The 18,757-nt window shown below is 43.1% G+C and overlaps 1 protein-coding gene across 1 annotated transcript; it reads left to right on the top strand.

The window, feature by feature from the left end:
• The first annotated feature begins 6,029 nt into the window (after positions 1-6,029).
• uchl3 (ubiquitin carboxyl-terminal esterase L3 (ubiquitin thiolesterase)) lies at positions 6,030-16,187 on the top strand. Its single transcript, XM_046359270.1, has 9 exons — positions 6,030-7,248; positions 7,422-7,433; positions 10,253-10,381; positions 10,800-10,956; positions 12,344-12,429; positions 12,649-12,696; positions 12,912-12,987; positions 13,530-13,588; positions 14,928-16,187. The coding sequence occupies exons 1-9, from the start codon at positions 7,207-7,209 to the stop codon at positions 15,009-15,011; spliced, it is 693 nt and encodes a 230-aa protein (XP_046215226.1). The 5' UTR covers positions 6,030-7,206; the 3' UTR covers positions 15,012-16,187.
• Positions 16,188-18,757: the final 2,570 nt, after the last annotated feature.

Below are 18,757 nucleotides of genomic sequence, written 5' to 3' on the forward strand. Positions count from 1 at the left end.
GATACATGTCTTACTTTATTTGATTAAAATGAGTCAATTAAATATGTATATTTATAAAGCACCATATTAGAGCTAAATTCACATGGCTGTTGAACACTTTTTTGGGCTCCCGAGTGGCGCAGCAGTCGAAGGCACTGCATCTCAGTGCTTATTTAAAATGATTATTTAACCTTTATTTTTTAACCAGGCAAGTCAGTTAAGTACAAATTGTTATTAACCCTAACCCTGGTTTGATCCTGTTCTGTATCAAAACCGGCCGTGGTCGGGAGTCCCATAGGGTGAGTTTGTCCGGGTAGGCTGTCATGTTTTATGTGTCTTATCTTTTTTCTCAACTGGCTATCTGGCAACCAGTCTACACTCTAGGATGTCTATTCTGCTGATGTGTGTGGGTCTGGAAGTGGTACTCTCTCCTACTCTTTTACTTTCGGCAGGGTTAATACTTGCCTGGCGCCAGAACAAAATCTTTATCAATACCGCTACAAGAGAATGAGTTTTTGTGCTACAGGAACCAGTTTTTTTGTGTTTAAGCAATCGAGAGAAACTGTATTGACCAATTGACTATGACTTTTCAAGTCTCCCAGTATTGCTATCTGCAGTGTTAGCTCTAGGTAAATGTTGCAATTCTTCAGACATTGCTGGATCTGTGGCCAAAAATGATCTACATGTGGATAGTACCAAAATAAATGATCTAAATCAAATCAAATTTATTTATATAGCCCTTCGTACATCAGCTGATATCTCAAAGTGCTGTACAGAAACCCAGCCTAAAACCCCAAACAGCAAGCAATGCAGGTGTAGAAGCACGGTGGCTAGGAAAAACTCCCTAGAAAAGCCAAAACCTAGGAAGAAACCTAGAGAGGAACCAGGCTATGTGGGGTGGCCAGTCCTCTTCTGGCTGTGCCGGGTGGAGATTATAACAGAACATTGCCAAGATGTTCAAATGTTCATAAATGACCAGCATGGTCGAATAATAGTAAGGCAGAACAGTTGAAACTGGAGCAGCAGCATGGCCAGGTGGACTGGGGACAGCAAGGAGTCATCATGTCAGGTAGTCCTGGGGCATGGTCCTAGGGCTCAGGTCAGTTGAAACTGGAGCAGCAGCATGGCCAGGTGGACTGGGGACAGCAAGGAGTCATCATGTCAGGTAGTCCTGGGGCATGGTCCTAGGGCTCAGGTCCTCTGAGAGAGAGAAAGAAAGAGAGAAGGAGAGAATCTAATGCCTCCTCGCAGCAAAATCTGCAGAGCTAGGAAGATTGTATCCCCTATATAAGTCGGAAGTTTACATTAAAAGTTGTTTTTCAACTACTCCACAAATTTCAACTAGTTTTGGCAAGTCGGTTAGGACGTCTACTTTGAGCATGACACAGGTCATTTTTCCAAACATTGTTTACAGACAGATTATTTCACTTATAATTCACTGTATCACAATTCCAGTGGGTCAGAAGTTTACATACACTAAATTGACTGTGCCTTTAAACAGCTTGGAAAATCCCAGAAAATGAAGCCATGGCTTTAGAAGCTTCTGATAGGCTAATTGACATCATTTGAGTCAATCGGAGGTGTACCTCTGGATGTATTTCAAGGCCTACCTTCAAACTCAGTGCCTCTTTGCTTAACATCATGGGGAAATCAAAAGAAATCATCCAAGACCTCAGGAAAAAAATTGTAGACCTCCACATGTCTGGTTCATCCTTGGGAGCAATTTCAAAACGCCTGAAGGTACCACGTTCATCTGTACAAGCAATAGTACACAAGTATAAACACCATGGGACCACGCAGCCGTCATACCGCTCAGGAAGGAGACGTGTTCTGTCTCCTAGACATGAACGTACTTTGGTGCGAAAAGGGCAAATCAATCCCAGAACAACAGCAAAGGACCTTGTGAAGATGCTGGAGGAAACAGGTACAAAAGTATCTTTATCCACAGTAAACAAGTCCTATATCGACATAACCTGAAAGGCCGCTCAGCAAGTCAGTGGATGTTGAACACATTTCTACCGGCAAATGAACACATTTCTAGAGGCAAATGTGTTAAATTATAGCCAAGGGATAATCTGCTTTGTGCAACTTCGTGGAAGGTCAGAACACGTCTTCCCTTACATATTATATTACATTTTACTGAAACATTTTGAGGATGGCCCAACCTCTTCCTCTCTTGGGTGCATAGTCAATATTGGACCCAGTGTTGCCAACTCCTCAGTAAGGAAAGTAGCTATTGGCTGTACTAAAAGTTGCTAGAAGTCGCTAAATGACATCATCACCTAATTTGCATGATTGGTCATGTGCATGTAATTGTGATGGACGCTGTAGGAGAGAGGAATAACACCCTAAATATGTTTAGAACTACAAATGAGCAAGCTGCAGAGAGTGGCACACACAGCGAATAACAACCAGATATTTGAGGTCATACTCCTCCGTCATAGCAGAGGCATTGGCAGTCCCTATCCCCAGGAGTTTCTCTTTTTTAAGACAACACTTCGAAGAAAGCCACAACAGCACGGGCTATAGATTTGGCATCTCCTCCCTCCAACTCAACAAGCCCCAGAAATACTGATACAATTGTCTGCTTGGTGTCACTAAAGTACCCTATCACAACCCCCAGGTACTTAGAAACACTTACATCCGTGGACCCATCGAGGAGGAGGCTGAAACGCTGGTCACCCACATCTGCGACCAACTTTTTCAGAAAGTATGGTGCTAGAACACCATTAATCATCTCTGTGCACTTTGTTCTGTGCTTGTTGAAGTGGGTAGCAGCAGTGAAGTCTGAGAAAGCAGCTCTACATGCTTCTCCAATGTGATCACATGGCAGCATGGAACAGTGTTCAGCGATAGCTAAATGCCATGGTGGCCTCAGCCTTTTTTGCAGAGTCCATTTTTTTAACCATAAATGGCAGCTTGTTTTGGGTTTAACTGTTATAAGGCTTTGCCTTTTGAGTATGTTTCTGAGTTGTCATGTGTTTGTTTACATCACTAAGTTTGGCGTAGAAATCAGCCTTACAATACAGGCAGTATGCCCGTGTTTCATCTCCAATAAACGGCTTCAACCAGCCTCTGAATTCAGGGTTTGATTCCCACTCCTTTCTGTATTTTTGAGTGTACAGTTTAGACTGACATGATGAGCTAGCCAGCTAGATTTATTTTAGACAAAGAACATTTTACATTTACATCCTGCCCTGGTGGGATCAGCCAGCGGCGGCTTCCTGCATGCGCAATTCTTTTGCAGTCTGGACACGGAGGGGTGAACATCTCCTGCTCTGACTGCAGCTGGGAGGGACTGCTGTGCGAGGACTGGGCCACCTGTGAGTGCTTTGGATAGGAGGTGGGGTCCACGCCAGCACCCGCTGCTCGTTGAGATGAGTAAGAACGATATGTGCTTTCACGTCAGAGTCTCCAAAAGTCTCCAATAACACCAGAAAAAGTTCCTAGATTTGTCGCGTAAATTTCTTGAAAATGTGTCGCTAAACCTCAACTAAATCTTGTAATAAATCATGTGGAAATTGAGCAAGTTGAGATGACTAAACTCCTTGGAGTAACCCTAGATTGTAAACGGTCATGGTCAAAACATATTGATGCAGTAGTAGCTGAGATGGGGAGAAGTCTGTCTATGATAAGTCACTGCTCTGCCTTCTTAGCAACACTATCAACAAGGCAGGTCCTACATGCTCTAGTTTTGTTGCACCTTGACTGTTCAGTCGTGTGGTCAGGTGCCACAGAAAAGAACTTAGGAAAATTACAATTGGCTCAGAACAGGGCAGCATGGCTGGCACATGGATGTACACAGAGAGCTAATATTAATAATATGAATGTCAATCTCTCCTGGCTGAAAGTGGAGGAGAGATTGACTTCATCACTACTTTTATTTATGAGACGTATTGACATGTTGAATGCACCGAGCTGTCTGTCTAAACTACTGGCACACAGCTCGGACACCCATGCATACCCCACAAGACATGCCACCAGAGGTCTCTTCACAGTCCCCAAGTCCAGAACAGACTATGGGAGGTGCACAGTACTACATAGAGCCATGACGACATGGAACTCTATTCCACACCAAGTAAATGATGCAGCAGTAGAATCAGATTTAAAAAAAACAGATAAAATATCAGGACCCGGTTACGAACCCGGGTCTCCGGAGTGAGAAACAGTCACTTAACCAACTGAGCTACGAATAGTCAGCAAAACCCAGAAGATGAGGCAGACACAGCAGTACTTGAGACGGTGTATTTAATGAAGTAAAAAGTGAAGTTCTTCAGGAAAACATGTAACTCCACAACCTCAAAAGGAATTCCACAAGAACAAAGGTAATCCTCCAAGACAAAAAAAGGTAAATCCACAAGGTGGTAGGTATAGCATAAAAAGCCTCAAAAGATACTCAAAAATAAATAAACAAGAACAAAAAACAGAATTCCACAAGCGAGTCCACCGGGATCAACAAGAGTTCACAGAATACTAGGGCTGGGTGCTAACATACAAACACAGAGCAAAGAACTGAGGAAAACTAAGGGTTTAAATACAATCACAGGTGCAAATAATAATGGGGATCAGGGGAAAACAAAAGGTCAAAAAGCACAATGGAGGCATCTAGTGACCAAAAACCGGAACAACCCTGGCCAAATCCTGACATAAAATACACCTTATGGAACAGCGGGGACTGGGAAGCAACACACACACACACACACACACACACACACACACACACACACACACACACACACACACACACACACACACACACACACACACACACACACACACACACACACACACACACACACACACACACACACACACACACACACACACCTAGTACTGTAGATATGTGGTAGTGGTGGAGTAGGGGCCTGAGGGCACACAGTGTGTTGTGAAATCTCGAAATGTATTGTAATGTTTTTAAAATTGTATAAGCTGCCTTAATTTTTCCGGATCCCAGGAAGAGTAGCTGCTGCTTTGACAGCAGCTAATGGGGATCCATAAATACAAATACAAATAGACATACCCAAAAGTAACTGTTATTCATGACATGCAAATTTCTGACAATTTACCTCGGAACTTTGAAAATGCTTAATTTAACATGGACCGAGGACACTCAACTAAGGCACAGAGAACCCTAAAAGCGTTCCAAATAAAGAAAGACACCAAGCCAACTAAGACCAGCGAGGATACATCCAACTCCACCATATTGAAGGCTCGGAATCAACAACAAACTTCGATGCAGGCAATTTTCAAACGCAGTTAAGAAATCCCTGGAGGAACTGCTTTTTGGGATAAATTAAATCACTTAAGGATATGGTGGAAGCCTCCAACACGTCTATCATTAAACTCTTAAACAACATTTCCAGCCAATCTGTCACATGCAAGTCTCTGGAGCGTGTTGAGATGCAGGTTAGCGCCAGGGCAACTACAGATGACATAGCCAGCCAAGTCTCTGGAGCGTGTTGAGATGCAGGTTAGCGCCAGGGCAACTACAGATGACATAGCCAGCCAAGTCTCTGGAGCGTGTTGAGATGCAGGTTAGCGCCAGGGCAACTACAGATGACATAGCCAGCCAAGTCTCTGGAGCGTGTTGAGATGCAGGTTAGCGCCAGGGCAACTACAGATGACATAGCCAGCCAAGTCTCTGGAGCGTGTTGAGATGCAGGTTAGCGCCAGGGCAACTACAGATGACATAGCCAGCCAAGTCTCTGGAGCGTGTTGAGATGCAGGTTAGCGCCAGGGCAACAACAGATGACATAGCCAGCCAAGTCTCTGGAGCGTGTTGAGATGCAGGTTAGCGCCAGGGCAACTACAGATGACATAGCCAGCCAAGTCTCTGGAGCGTGTTGAGATGCAGGTTAGCGCCAGGGCAACTACAGATGACATAGCCAGCCAAGTCTCTGGAGCGTGTTGAGATGCAGGTTAGCGCCAGGGCAACTACAGATGACATAGCCAGCCAAGTCTCTGGAGCGTGTTGAGATGCAGGTTAGCGCCAGGGCAACTACAGATGACATAGCCACCTGCCGAGATGCGGTGAAGCAACTGCGGGAGAAAATGACGTCGCTATAACGAAACAGGAGTAGACCCAGATGCAGACACAGGACGCAGATGGTTCGAGTCTCAGAGATGTAATATATATAAGGGGTAGGCAAATGACAGGTCCAGGTCATGCAGAGATCAGTAATCCTAATAAGAGTCAGGCAGGCGAAGAACGGCAGGCAGGCTCAGGATCAGGAACGCCAACAGTGGCGGACGAACATCTGGGCCGAGGGTATGTTGACTTCTTCCTCTTCCTCAGGGAAGGAACACTCGAAGGGCGAGAGACCGGTGGCCGAGCAGGGAAGGGTGTTGCGGGGGTACTCCACCCACACAAGTTGCTGGCTCCAGGTGGTGGGGTTTGCAGAGACGAGGCAATGAAGAGTCTCCCGCAGGTCCTGATTGTCTCACTCCGACTGGCTGTTAGATTGGGGATGAAACGCGGAGAACAGGCTGGCCGATGACTTGGCTGAGGGCAACTTGGGAAGGGGAATTAAATGTGCGGCTTTGAAAAACCTATCCACAACCATAAGGATGGTGGTGTAGCCATCTGACAGGGGGAGATCAGTGACACAGTCCAGTGATATATGGGACCAGGGGCGGTGAGGAACAGGGAGTGGTCGAAGGAGGCCAGCCGGAGCTGCTGAGTCTTGTTCTGTGTGGACACAGTACAGGAGGTGACAAATACGGAGATAAGAAACGGTGGCAGAAACATTATGTACAAAATAAGTTACAAATAATGCAAAAAAAAACACAATAGCACAATGTGATAGGAAAGCATCCAACAGGAAGGTGTGAGAATTGGCAGGAAACAGAGACTGTGGAGCATGTATTGATACAGTGTGGGCAGTATCAGAAGAAAGAGAGAGGCTGATATCTAGTAGGAGGGAGAAGGTGAACCAGGAAATTAGTTCAAAGAGAATATTGAGTAGAACATCATTAGATATAGTCTGAAATGTGTTTTTTTTTAAAGAGCAACGGGGCTGAAAGGTAGGATTTAGTTCCTCCTCTTCTCTGGCCCACACTCCAGTAGAGTAGGTGGCGGTAAAGCACCATTACCGTCGGATGCCAACAGCGAATAAATACCACCAAAGAAGAGGAAAGGCGCACCTTCTGTTTCGCCGAAAAAGAAGTTGGAGCTGTTTCACTTTACTGAAGATTTTAGCTAGCTAGCTAACTATAATATCATTCGAAATGGACGGCCAGCGCTGGTTGCCACTGGAAGCCAACCCAGATGTTAGTATACATACTTTGTATTTATCCAATTTTGCTAAACATCTCATCACAACTAGCTAGCTGCCTCATTCATTCAATCTCACATGAGTTGGCTAGCTAGCTAATTTATTCTAGTTAGTCATTGCTGGCTGGTTTGTCAAAGCTAACGGCTTACTTTTTGTTCTTTCTTTCAGGTGATGAACCAAGTGAGTAAGTCGTATCATCTTGCTAAACCCATCATGGAGGTGTCAAGTGTTGCTGTTAAGGATATCGGAATCTCACTCCATGTTAAATAATAGCTAGATGGCTAACAACACAGTATCCAGCTTGGAGGATATTTAATAGCTAGCTAACTGTGGCTTGTTATCAAAAGCGGAGGTGCTGTTCAGCTTAACCATCGACCCTCTAAAAATAGCATATCCAACACGTTATACTTGTATCAGCTGATATTTAACCCCTAATAATAGCAGCTAAATAGATAGCATTGACATTCATATCAGAGACAGTTGCTCTTTGTTTTACAGAAACAGGATTTTGATGGTGAATATGTAACTAGCTAACTAGCAACTTCTTGGAACCAATAATCACTGCAGTAAACATGCACATGATGCTCCATATAGAGAACAGAAGTCGATCTGAATCTAAAGTTGGTTGAATCAAATGTGATTATTTTATCCGATTTAAATGACCAATGCTTAGGCTTCTGGTATTTGAATAAACCCTCCTCGCAGCTGCCCATATCCCTTAAAGTTGATGTGGTTGCTACTGACAAGAAGCACATGGCTGAGCTCTTTAATCACCACTTCAATTAGTCAGGATTCCTATTTGACTCAGCCATTGCCCGTTCAACATTTCCTCATCTCCCACCCCTTCTAATGTGACTGTCCCAGATGCTTCTCCCTCTTTTCCCCCTGCCCTGCCACAAAGTTTCTCCCTGCAGGCAGTCACTGAGTGCTAAAGGAGGAGCTCCTTAAACTTGACCCCAAAAACCAGGTTTAGGTCCTTCAAGGTTGCAGCCCCTATCATCACCAAGCTTATCTCTGACCTTTTAACCTCTCTCCTCTTGGGGGAGGTTCCCATTGCTTGGAAGGCAGCCACAGTGTTATAGACCAATTTCTATTTTTCCCTGTTTATCAAAAGTGTTGGAAAAACATGTCAATAATCAACTGACTTTCTTAATGTCTATATTATTCTCTCTGGTATGCAATCTGGTTTCCACTCAGGTTATGAATATGTCACTGGAACCTTAAACCTAAATGACGCTACCATTGCCCTTCATTCTGAGTAATGTTGTGCTGCTATTTTTATTGACTTGGCCAAAGCTTTTGATACGGTAGACCATTCTGTTCTTGTTGGCCGGCTAAGGAGTATTGGTGTCTGAGGGGTCTTTGGCCTGGTTTGCTAACTACCTCTCTCAAAGAGTGCAGTGTATAAAGTCAAAACGCCTGCTGTCTCAGCCACTGCCTGTCACCAAGGGAGCACCCCAAGGCTAGGAAGCTTTCTCATCCATTTATATGCAGATGATATACTCAGCTGGTCCCTCCCTGGATTTTGTGTTAAACACTCTACAACGAAGCTTTCTTAGTGTCCAACAAGCTTTCTCTGCCCTTAACCTTGTTCTGAACACCTCCAAAACAAAGGTCATGTGGTTTGGTAAGAAGAATGCCCCTCTCCCCACAGGTGTGATTACTACCTCTGAGGGTTTAGAGCTTGAGGTAGTCACCTCATACAAGTACTTGGGAGTATGGCTAGACGGTACACAGTCCTTCTCTCAGCACATATCAAAGCTGCAGGCTAAAGTTAAATCTAGACTTGGTTTCCTCTATCGTAAATAGCTCCTCTTTCACCCTAGCTGCCAAACTAACCCTAATTCGGATGACCATCCCACCCATGCTAGATTACAGAGACTTAATTTATAAATTGGCTGGTAAGGATGCTCTCGAGCGACTAATGTTCTGTACCATTAGGCCATCAGATTTGCCACCAATGCACCTTATATGATGCATCACTGCACTCTTCTGGTCATCTCTGAATACCTGTCATGAGACCCACTGGTTGATGCTTATTTATAAAACCCTCTTAGGCCTCACTCCCCCCTGAGATATCTACTGCAGCCCTCATCCTCCACATACAACACCCGTTCTGCCAGTCACATTCTGTTAAAGGTTCCCAAAGCACACACATCCCTGGGTCGCTCGTCTTCTCAGTTTTCTGCAGCTAGCGCCTGGAACGAGCTTCAAACTGGACAGTTTTATCTCAATCTCTTCATTCAAAGAATCAATCATGGACAATACTGACAATTGTGACTGCTTTGCTTGATGTATTGTTGTTTCTACCTTCTTGCCCTTTGTGCTGCTGTCTGTGGCCAGTAATGTTTGTAGTCTGTTTTATGCTGCTGCTATGTTGTGCTGCTGCCATGCTGTTGTTGTGTTGCTACCATACTGTGTTGTCGTCGTAGGTCTCTTTATGTAGTGTTGTCGTGATGTGTTTTGTCCTATATTTTTATTTAATTTATTTTTATCCCAAGGCCTTTTGGTAGGCAGTCATGGTAAATAAGAATTTGTTCTTAACTGACTTGCCTAGTTAAATAATAAATACATTTGGTGTGCTTTGCTGAAAGGATAGTGTGGCAGCTACAATAATGATTTGTATTTACTATTTAACCTTTATTTAACTAGGCAAGTCAGTTAAGAACAAATTCTTATTTAGAACGAAGGCCTACCACGGCAAAACCCTAACCCCGTCGACGCTGGGCTTATTGTGCTCCACCCTATAGGACTCCCAATCATGGCCGGTTGTGATACTGCCTGGAATCGAACCAGGGTCTGTAGTGATGCCTCTAGCACTGAGATGCAGTGCCTTAGACCGCTGTTCCAGTCGGGAGCCCAAATGATAACCTGCTGATTTACTCATGTTCATATCCTAATTTTATATTTTAGCAAGTTAAAACACTCCTGAGCTTTGCCCTGTCCATTGCTTTTCTATTTTCATGCATGATGATTTAACTCCAATATTCTTCCCCAAGTTTCTGCGACAGTTGGGTTTGCTGCCGACCTGGCAGTTTGGCGACGTGTATGGGATGGACCCAGAGCTTCTGAGCATGGTACCCAGGCCTGTGTGTGCTGTCCTGCTGCTCTTCCCTGTCACAGAGAAGGTAGGTCTGCTCCAGCTTCTCCAACCTAATGTGTGTTTGTTTGACTTAGGCAATTTAGTTAAAAGGAGTCACAGCTGGTGCCGTCTTCTATGCTGTGCCAAAAAATATTCTATTGTCTTGATTGGTCAACCTGTGTTTTCAGCAAGTGTGAAATGTTCTTTTACACTTAAATGATTTGACAGTCAAATATAGACAGTCAAATATACGGGTAACCGCATGTAGACTTGTGGTTTTTGCCAGTGTTCACCACAGGTGCATTCTGCAATAATTTTGTATTTTATAAATGTATTTATTAACATTCTAGAATTGTTAAAATATACATTCAGCCCCAGTAACTACAGTAGAATATAGTGGAATATCATCGATAGAACACATAAGTTAGGAAAACATGACACACTTTCCCTCTCCCATTTTGCAGTATGAGTCTTTCAGGCTAGAGGAGGAGGCCAAGATCAAGGCCCAGGGCCAGGAAGTCTCCCCAGATGTCTACTTCATGAAGCAGACAATCGGCAACGCCTGTGGAACAATAGGCTTAATTCACGCTGTAGCCAACAACCAGGAACATCTGGAATTTGGTACGTGGCTGTCACACCCTGGATGAAGTTTCCCCTACGTACAGATCTAGGATCAGCTTTCCTCCCCCAATCCCAATGAAAAACTCTACATCACCGATCACAGGGTGGTGACTGTCTTTATTGAGATGGCGATGGAGAAAAGGGCATGCTCACAGTTTGACAATGTCAAATTACTGTAGTCCATGGTGGCTTTGATGAATTGAAAAAATGAGGATGTGAAAAAATGTAATTGTGTTTTCGTTCAGGAAAAGTATTTCACTAATTTAATCGTAGAAAATATTTTCCTGTAGTGGCAAGATTAATTTAGTCAATAAATGATTTGCTATCCCTTTTCCTTTCTTTGCCACCAAATGTTTGCATATAGGCTACTGGTAATGTTACCAGAGCCGTGTTCAGTTGCAAAACATTCTCGAACACTGCAGATAGAAAATCCATGAATAGAGCCGACGTTATTCCTCCAACACATCCTGCTGAATGCGCCCCAGGTTGTTAGTTATAGCTGGCTAATGAGGTAACATGACTGAACAAGGTGTAGCCTAATCAAATGATTAACAGTCTGATCCGCAAGTAGCCTAGTTTTAGAACGGCCCGCGATATGCTTTATGAATGCAACATTCGGCCCGCCAATGTGCGACAGAAGAGAAGAAAGCATAGCTCTGGTGTTATGGATCATATCTTTTGAACAATAAGGGCTAGAATCAAGGTCAGAAATGTTTTTTTTTTCTCTGAGGAAAAGGAGGAGACTTGGCTACATTGGTTACACAACCTGGCTATGAAATGCAGTGGGGACAGTTGAGCGAGACTACAAGTTCAGACGGCCTACTTTTCTATACTAAAAGGGAGAAAAACATAGACTGTTGTTTTTACGATTGAACTCAATGCTGCTTTTGTCTTTAATTTCGTAAGGCTGCTTGTTTCTGAACCAGGCAAAGGGTATAGAAGGCTGGTGGTGACTGGTTAACTACTGGGAAGCAAGAGAGTCGCCTGTGCCGTGTGTATAATCTGAGCCTGAGCGGTGCCTGTCTGCCCACACACATTGCTTGCTCACCAGCTGATGTAGTCTGTGGCGCGTCCTTCCTACTGCTGAACAGAACTGCTGCCAATATGAATTGTGCTTGTCAATGAAAAGCTCTTAATCTCTCCCGAAACTCTTGTCCAGTTAGTAGTCAGATTTTAGGCAGAGAATTTCATCTCTTATTTTAGTCAACTGAAATTTTCTTTTGGTTAGTTTTTTCTGGGTCTATTTAGTCAGTTATTAGTCTCGTCAATTGCCACTGAAAAGTAAGTGTTTGGCGAATATTTTAATAACTTTCTGTTGACTAAATGAACACTGCTCAGTGATATAACTTTCTGTATGTTTCATGCTTATGTCTACTCGTCCTTCCAGAGACTGACTCTCCACTGAAGATGTTCCTGGTTCAGTCCACTAAACTGAGCCCAGAGAACAAGGCCACCTTCCTGGAGAAAGATGAGGTATTTCCATCAATCTTCACCATACAAAGATGATCATTTATCAGATTAGCACAAGTGGGTCATGACTATTGTTTAGAAACATTTGAGTGCTTAGCAGTTACCAGGGTGTGACGGTAATAAGTGGTGGCCACGATGACAATTTACTGAGTGGATGGTGTCATTCTCGCCATGGGGAAATTATGTGATTGAAATTGAAGTGGATGATTTCTTCCTTTACAGAGCATCCGTGTTACACATGAATCTAGTGCACAGGAAGGACAGACCGAGGTGAGTATTCATTTGAAGGGCTTTTCCTTTTCTAAAACAACTTAATTTGAGTTAATTTTGAACATGGTCAAAGGCAGTCAATACGTAACAACTTTTTGAAAGAGAGTGAAAGGGGGAGCTACTACCTAAACTTGTCCTTTGTAAACTCTTGTTTTTGTTTTCTATTTTCCCATACTGAACATGATCCAGTTGTGCTTTTATCTTTTGTTTTATAGGCACCAAGCTTGGATGAAAAAGTGGACTTGCATTTCATTGCCTTTGTGAATGTTGGGGGACATTTATATGAACTGGGTAAGTGAAACACCCCTTTCCACTTGAAATGTTTTGTTGTAGACTTCTCAATAGTAGGAATATGATACACAGAAATGGGTTTGGTAACACTTCTTATGAATAACCTCTTCAAAATGCCTTGTAAGCACATTTTATAATGCGTTTATAGCGGATGTGAGTTAATTTCCCCAAGGGATCATTTTCTTTTGGTCTATTGGTCAAGACATTGGTTTCTCCTGTGGGAGACCAGGGTTCAGATCCCGCCTGTGATTGGCCCCCAACGTGGGGTGGCGTCTCGTGAAAAGGCTCATGGTCAGTCAGCCTCAGCCCAAGGGGAAATTTCCTTCAGATCCCGTCCGTGACATGTTCATGAGCCCCATAAGTTATTAAAAACATGCTTATAATGCATTATTAAGAGGGTCTTCTTAGGAAGGGTTACCATGAGTTTTCTATGCATGTGATCCACATTACAATGGGATTGTTCTGAGACTTGCCCAGTCATTGCAGTGTGAAATTGATCATGTGCAGTAGCATTTGTTTCTCATCTTGTGTTTTCTCTCAAGATGGCCGCAAGCCTTTCCCTATTGCCCATGGGAAAACATCAGAAGTCCGCTTTCTTGAGGTAAACGACTAATCAATGCATCTCATTGTAAAGACTCGACGCAATGATGGTTTGGTAGAGGCAACCACTGCCTTGGTTGAATAAGTGGCGACTATTCAGAAATAGTTTCCGTGTTGATTACTGATATTTCCATATTCAGTAGGTGTACCTTACCTGCATTGTTATAATCATGGGTGGAATTGGAAAGGGAAAACACTCTGGGAACTTACTTACCTAATCCACAAGAGTGCACCACTGTATCTGCTCTGCAGCCCTCTGGGAATCGCCAGGAATTCAGATCCAAACACATTTTTACATTTTGAAGTTACTTTCACTTTGGAAATCAGTTCCCATTGAGAACAGTCTAAAGCAGAAGCATAACATGTCATTACACTTCAAAGTCAGAGTGGACGGCAAGTGGGCCTACAGTAGGAATATCAATGACAATAGTCAACTCACTTCGATTGCAGCATTTGGAGTTGCATTGAAAAGAGATTTGCTCTGACTTTGTTGGGCAGTGTGAACATTAATAAAGGTCTGGGGCTTGTTCAGAAGGTTAATAGATTTTCAGATCTAAACATTTTTTATAACATTTTTATATCTTTTGATTTACTTCTAGTATATTTTATCACCACACTTCAGCAAATTCGATGAATATTCCCATAGGCAGCTGTCCTGCATGTTGACTTTCATATGCTTCAAGTGACATTGCTATGGAGTTGCAAAACTATTCCATTTCGCTTAACAAAAACCAAGCCATGAAGTGAGTTGTGCAAAATTTTGATTGTCGTTAAGGAGGAAGAATGTGCCCAGGTCGTTGTCTGTTGATGTGCAATCAAAATGTTGAGCTGAAGTATGGGATCATCGCACTTCAAACTGAGATGGCACAACTAGAGATAGACAGATTATGATTTTTAACGCCGATACCGATTAATTGGAGGACAAAAACAGCAGATCGGCTTTTAAAATCGTCGGATTTTAATTTGATTTATTTGTAATGACAATTACAACAATACTGAATGAACACTTATTTTACCTTAATATAATACATCAATAAAATCAATTTAGCCTCATAAATAATGAAACATGTTCAATTTGGTTTAAATAATGCAAAAACAGTGTTGGAGAAGAAAGTAAAAGTGCAATATGTGCCATGTCATGAGCTCATATTTACTCGCGGCATACATGACAGCGTAGGAATAGCCTATAGTGTTTTTAATTTATTTTTGTATCTTATGTATTCATTCAAATTCACAGTACGGACCAAACAGAGGTGCCTGTACTCAACACCCCTAGTTTGCGCTAATAATTAGGACCCTGGTTCTAATCGTATAATGTATTTGTTTTGTCTGTGTTGCAGGATGCAACAGAGGTGTGTAAGACATTCATGGCTCGGGACCCCCAGGAGCTTCGCTTCACAGTGGTGGCCCTGTCCAAGGCATGAACACGGCACTCACCGAAAGAGAAGAAAATACGACTGCCAATCATTCTCAAGTGCTGAATTTTGTTAGCTCATTAGCATTTTTACTGAATAGGTTAGCATGTGGTATGATGACAAAAGGTTAACTGTAAAAATATATATAATTAAAGTAAGCTAAGCTTGCGAGGAATCAGTAGCCTGGTTCTAAAAACGATTCGATTGTCAGATTAAAAGTTGTCATGCAACTGAAAGTTATTGAAGTGTGTGCCATCACTACTTCCCCATTGCCCCTTAGTACTTTGAATGATTTAGGCTGAAGTTGCTCCGAGACACTGTCCTTGGGTCAGTTATGCAACCCAACTTATGGGTAAGGTGATCCTAAATCTGTACATAGGGAAACCTTCACCCACCCCAGATCACTTACAACGCTGCAGTATTACTGTAGTGGTAATTGAGCTTTCAGTTGGACTATTCTGACCCTGCACTAAAGTATACAGGCCATTAGGCACTGGACAATTGCTCTGATTTCCAATCTTGTGTAACCTTTCAAAGATGATACTGACAGCTGTGGTAAGGTGTATGCAAAAATTCCATTCTAACAGAATTTTTTGTTTTTGTTTTCCTCTGCAGAAATTAGAAATGCAGAAAAGCGTCCGTTTCATTGGCTTGCAATGTATTGAACAACTTATTTAAAGACCCATTGCAGATATTTTTTCTCTATTAAACCATTTCTCTAACAATTAAGTACCATACTTAATTTTCAATTAAAATTATAAAAAAGAAACTTGAAATTGCTTCTTAGCAAGAGCAATTTCTCAAGCAGGAATATTGCTAGAACTGTGAGTGGGGAAGGGAACTGAAAACAAGCTGTTATTGGCAGAGGTTTGGAACTCTTTTTCTTATTGGTGATGTCACCAGGCAGAACAAAACTCCATTCCACCAAAACCGGCTGAAATTTCAGGTGGTCTTTTCAAAAAGCTCTTACACTAACAGGGCATTCTCATTTTCACAGTATACTTCCAACCTCATTGTGTGGAAATGTATATAAAACAGGAAAATCAGTTTTGACTGCAATGGGCCTTTACATATGTTTTGATGGTTGATTGACATGGGGAGTGGTAAAAAGACGTGATATAGCTACTACCACTGACATGGTGCCTACCTTTTGTAAAAACTGGCAAATTAAAATACCAAAATGGTTGAAATCTTACTTTGTTATTTCACTCGCACATACCCTATCTATCATGTAACCAAATGACTAAGAGTACATATTTTACCTTGGTTTTCATAATAAAAACAAAATATTATATACATATTTAATGAAAACGACAAACCTTACTTGGCTACATGCAATATAATACACATTTTCATAACTGCCTTGTTAGAATGTCACATGTTACTTATATTTTGGGGAGGGTTACAGGTACGATGTTTAAATTCATATTTGATAATCCGTTATATTTGACACGTACCTGTGGGCTGCCACTCAGAAGAAAAAGCTACAAACTTTTGGTAATATTTTTACGTTTAGGTAATAATTCTGTGTATACAGTGCATTTGGAAAGTGTTCAGACCTCTTACATTTTTACACATTTTATGTTAGAGCCTTATTCTAGAATTGATCATTTTTTTCCTTAATTAATCTACCCGTAATACCCAATAATGACAAACAGGTTTTACATTTTTTTTCGTGAATTTATAAAACTGAAATATCACATTTTACATAAGTATTTGGATCCTTCACTTAGTACTTTGTTGAAGCACCTTTGGCAGTGATTACAGCCTTGTCTTCATAACGCTACACTTGTATTTTGGGAGTTTCTCTGCAGATCCTCTCAAGCTCTGTCAGTTTGGTTGGGGATCGTCGCTGCACAGATATTTTTAGGTCTCCAGAGATGTTCAGTCTGGGCTCTGGCTCGGCCACTCAATGATATTCAGAGGTTTGGTTTCCTGGGTTGTCTTGGCTGTGTCGTTGTCCTGTTGGAAGGTGAAACTTCGGCCCAGTCTGAGGTCCTGAGCGCAGACTTTTAAAATAAAATTTGACTCCTTTTTCTCCCCAATTCCGTAGTGTCCAATTGTTGTAGTAGCTACTATCTTGCCTCATCGCTACAACTCCCGTACGGGCTCGGGAGAGACGAAGGTTGAAAGTCATGCGTCCTCCGATACACAACCCAACAGGAAACACCGTGCACCTGGCAACCTTGGCTAGCGCGCACTGCACCCGGCCCGCCACAGGAATCGCTGGTGTGCGACGAGACAAGCACATCCCTACCAACCAAACCCTCCCTAACCCGGACAACACTAGGCCAATTGTGCATCGCCTGGGCGCGAACCCAGGGTCTCTGATGGCACAGCTGGCGCTGCAGTACAGCGCCCTTAACCACTGCGCCACCCAGGAGGCCCTGCTCCGTTTATTTTTCCCTCAATCCTGACTAGTCTCACAGTCCCTGCCGTTGACAAACATCCCCACAGCATGATGCTGCCACCACCATGCTTCACTGTAGGGATGGTGCCAGGTTTCCTCCAGACCTGACTCTTGGCATTCAGGCCAAATAATTCAATATTGGTTTCATCAAACCAGAGAATCTTGTTTCTCACAGCCAGAATCCTTTAGGTGCCTTTTGGCAAACTCCAAGTGGGCTGTCATGTGCCTTTTACTAAGGAGTGGCTTCCGTCTGGCCACTCTACCATAAAGGCCTGATTGGTGGAGTGCTGCAGAGATGGTTGTCTTTCTGGAAGGTTCTCCCTTGGTCACCTCCCTGACCAAGGTCCTCCTCCCCCATTTACTCGGTTTGCCCGGGCGGCCAACTATAGGATGAGTCTTGGGGGTTCCAAACTTCTCCCACTTAAGAAGGATGGAGGTCACTGTGTTCTTGGGGACCTTCAATGCTGTAGACATTTTTTGGTACCCTTCTCCAGATTTGTGCCTCAACACAATCCTGTCTCGGAGCTCTGCGGACAATTCCTTCGACCTCATGGCTTGGTTTTTTTCCCTGACATGCACTGTCAACTGTGGGACCATATATAGACCGGTGTGTTTCTTTGCAAATCGTGTCGAATCAATTCAATTTACCAAAGGTGGATTCCCAAGTGGTAAAAAAATCTCAAGGATGATCAATGGAAACAGGATGCACCTGAGCTCAATTTCGAGTCCTAGGAAAGGGTCTGAATAATTATATAAATAAGTTATGTTTTTTATTTGTAATACGTTTGCAAACATTTCTAAACCTGTTTTCGCTCTGCCATTATGGGGTATTGTGTGTAGATTGAGGGAAAACATTTTTTAAATACATTTTAGAATAAAGCTGTAACGTAACAAAATGTGGGAAAAGGAAAGAGGTCTGAATAATTTCAGAATGCACTGTACAGGAAAATAAAAGGAAACCTAAACTTCCCATCCCATTCTCCAACCCCTCCCAGCCAACTTCCCCAACCCCACACAGCCAACCCTACCCATCCCATTCCTCAACCACACCTAGCCAACGTCTCCAACCCCACACATCCCATTCCCCAAACCCACCCAGCCAACGTCCCCAACCCCACCCACCCATCCCATTCCCCAACCCCACCCAGCCAATGTTCCCAACCCCACCCAGCCAACGTCCCCAACCCCACCCACCCATCCCATTCCCCAACCCCACCCAGCCAATGTTCCCAACCCCACCCAGCCAACATCCCCAACCCCACACAGCCAACCACACCCAGCCAACGTCTCCAACCCCACCCAGCCAACGTCTCCAACCCCACCCATCCCCCCCACCCATCCCCAC

The sequence above is a fragment of the Oncorhynchus gorbuscha genome, linkage group LG01, assembly GCF_021184085.1.
Source record: "Oncorhynchus gorbuscha isolate QuinsamMale2020 ecotype Even-year linkage group LG01, OgorEven_v1.0, whole genome shotgun sequence".
Lineage (NCBI taxonomy): Eukaryota > Metazoa > Chordata > Actinopteri > Salmoniformes > Salmonidae > Oncorhynchus > Oncorhynchus gorbuscha.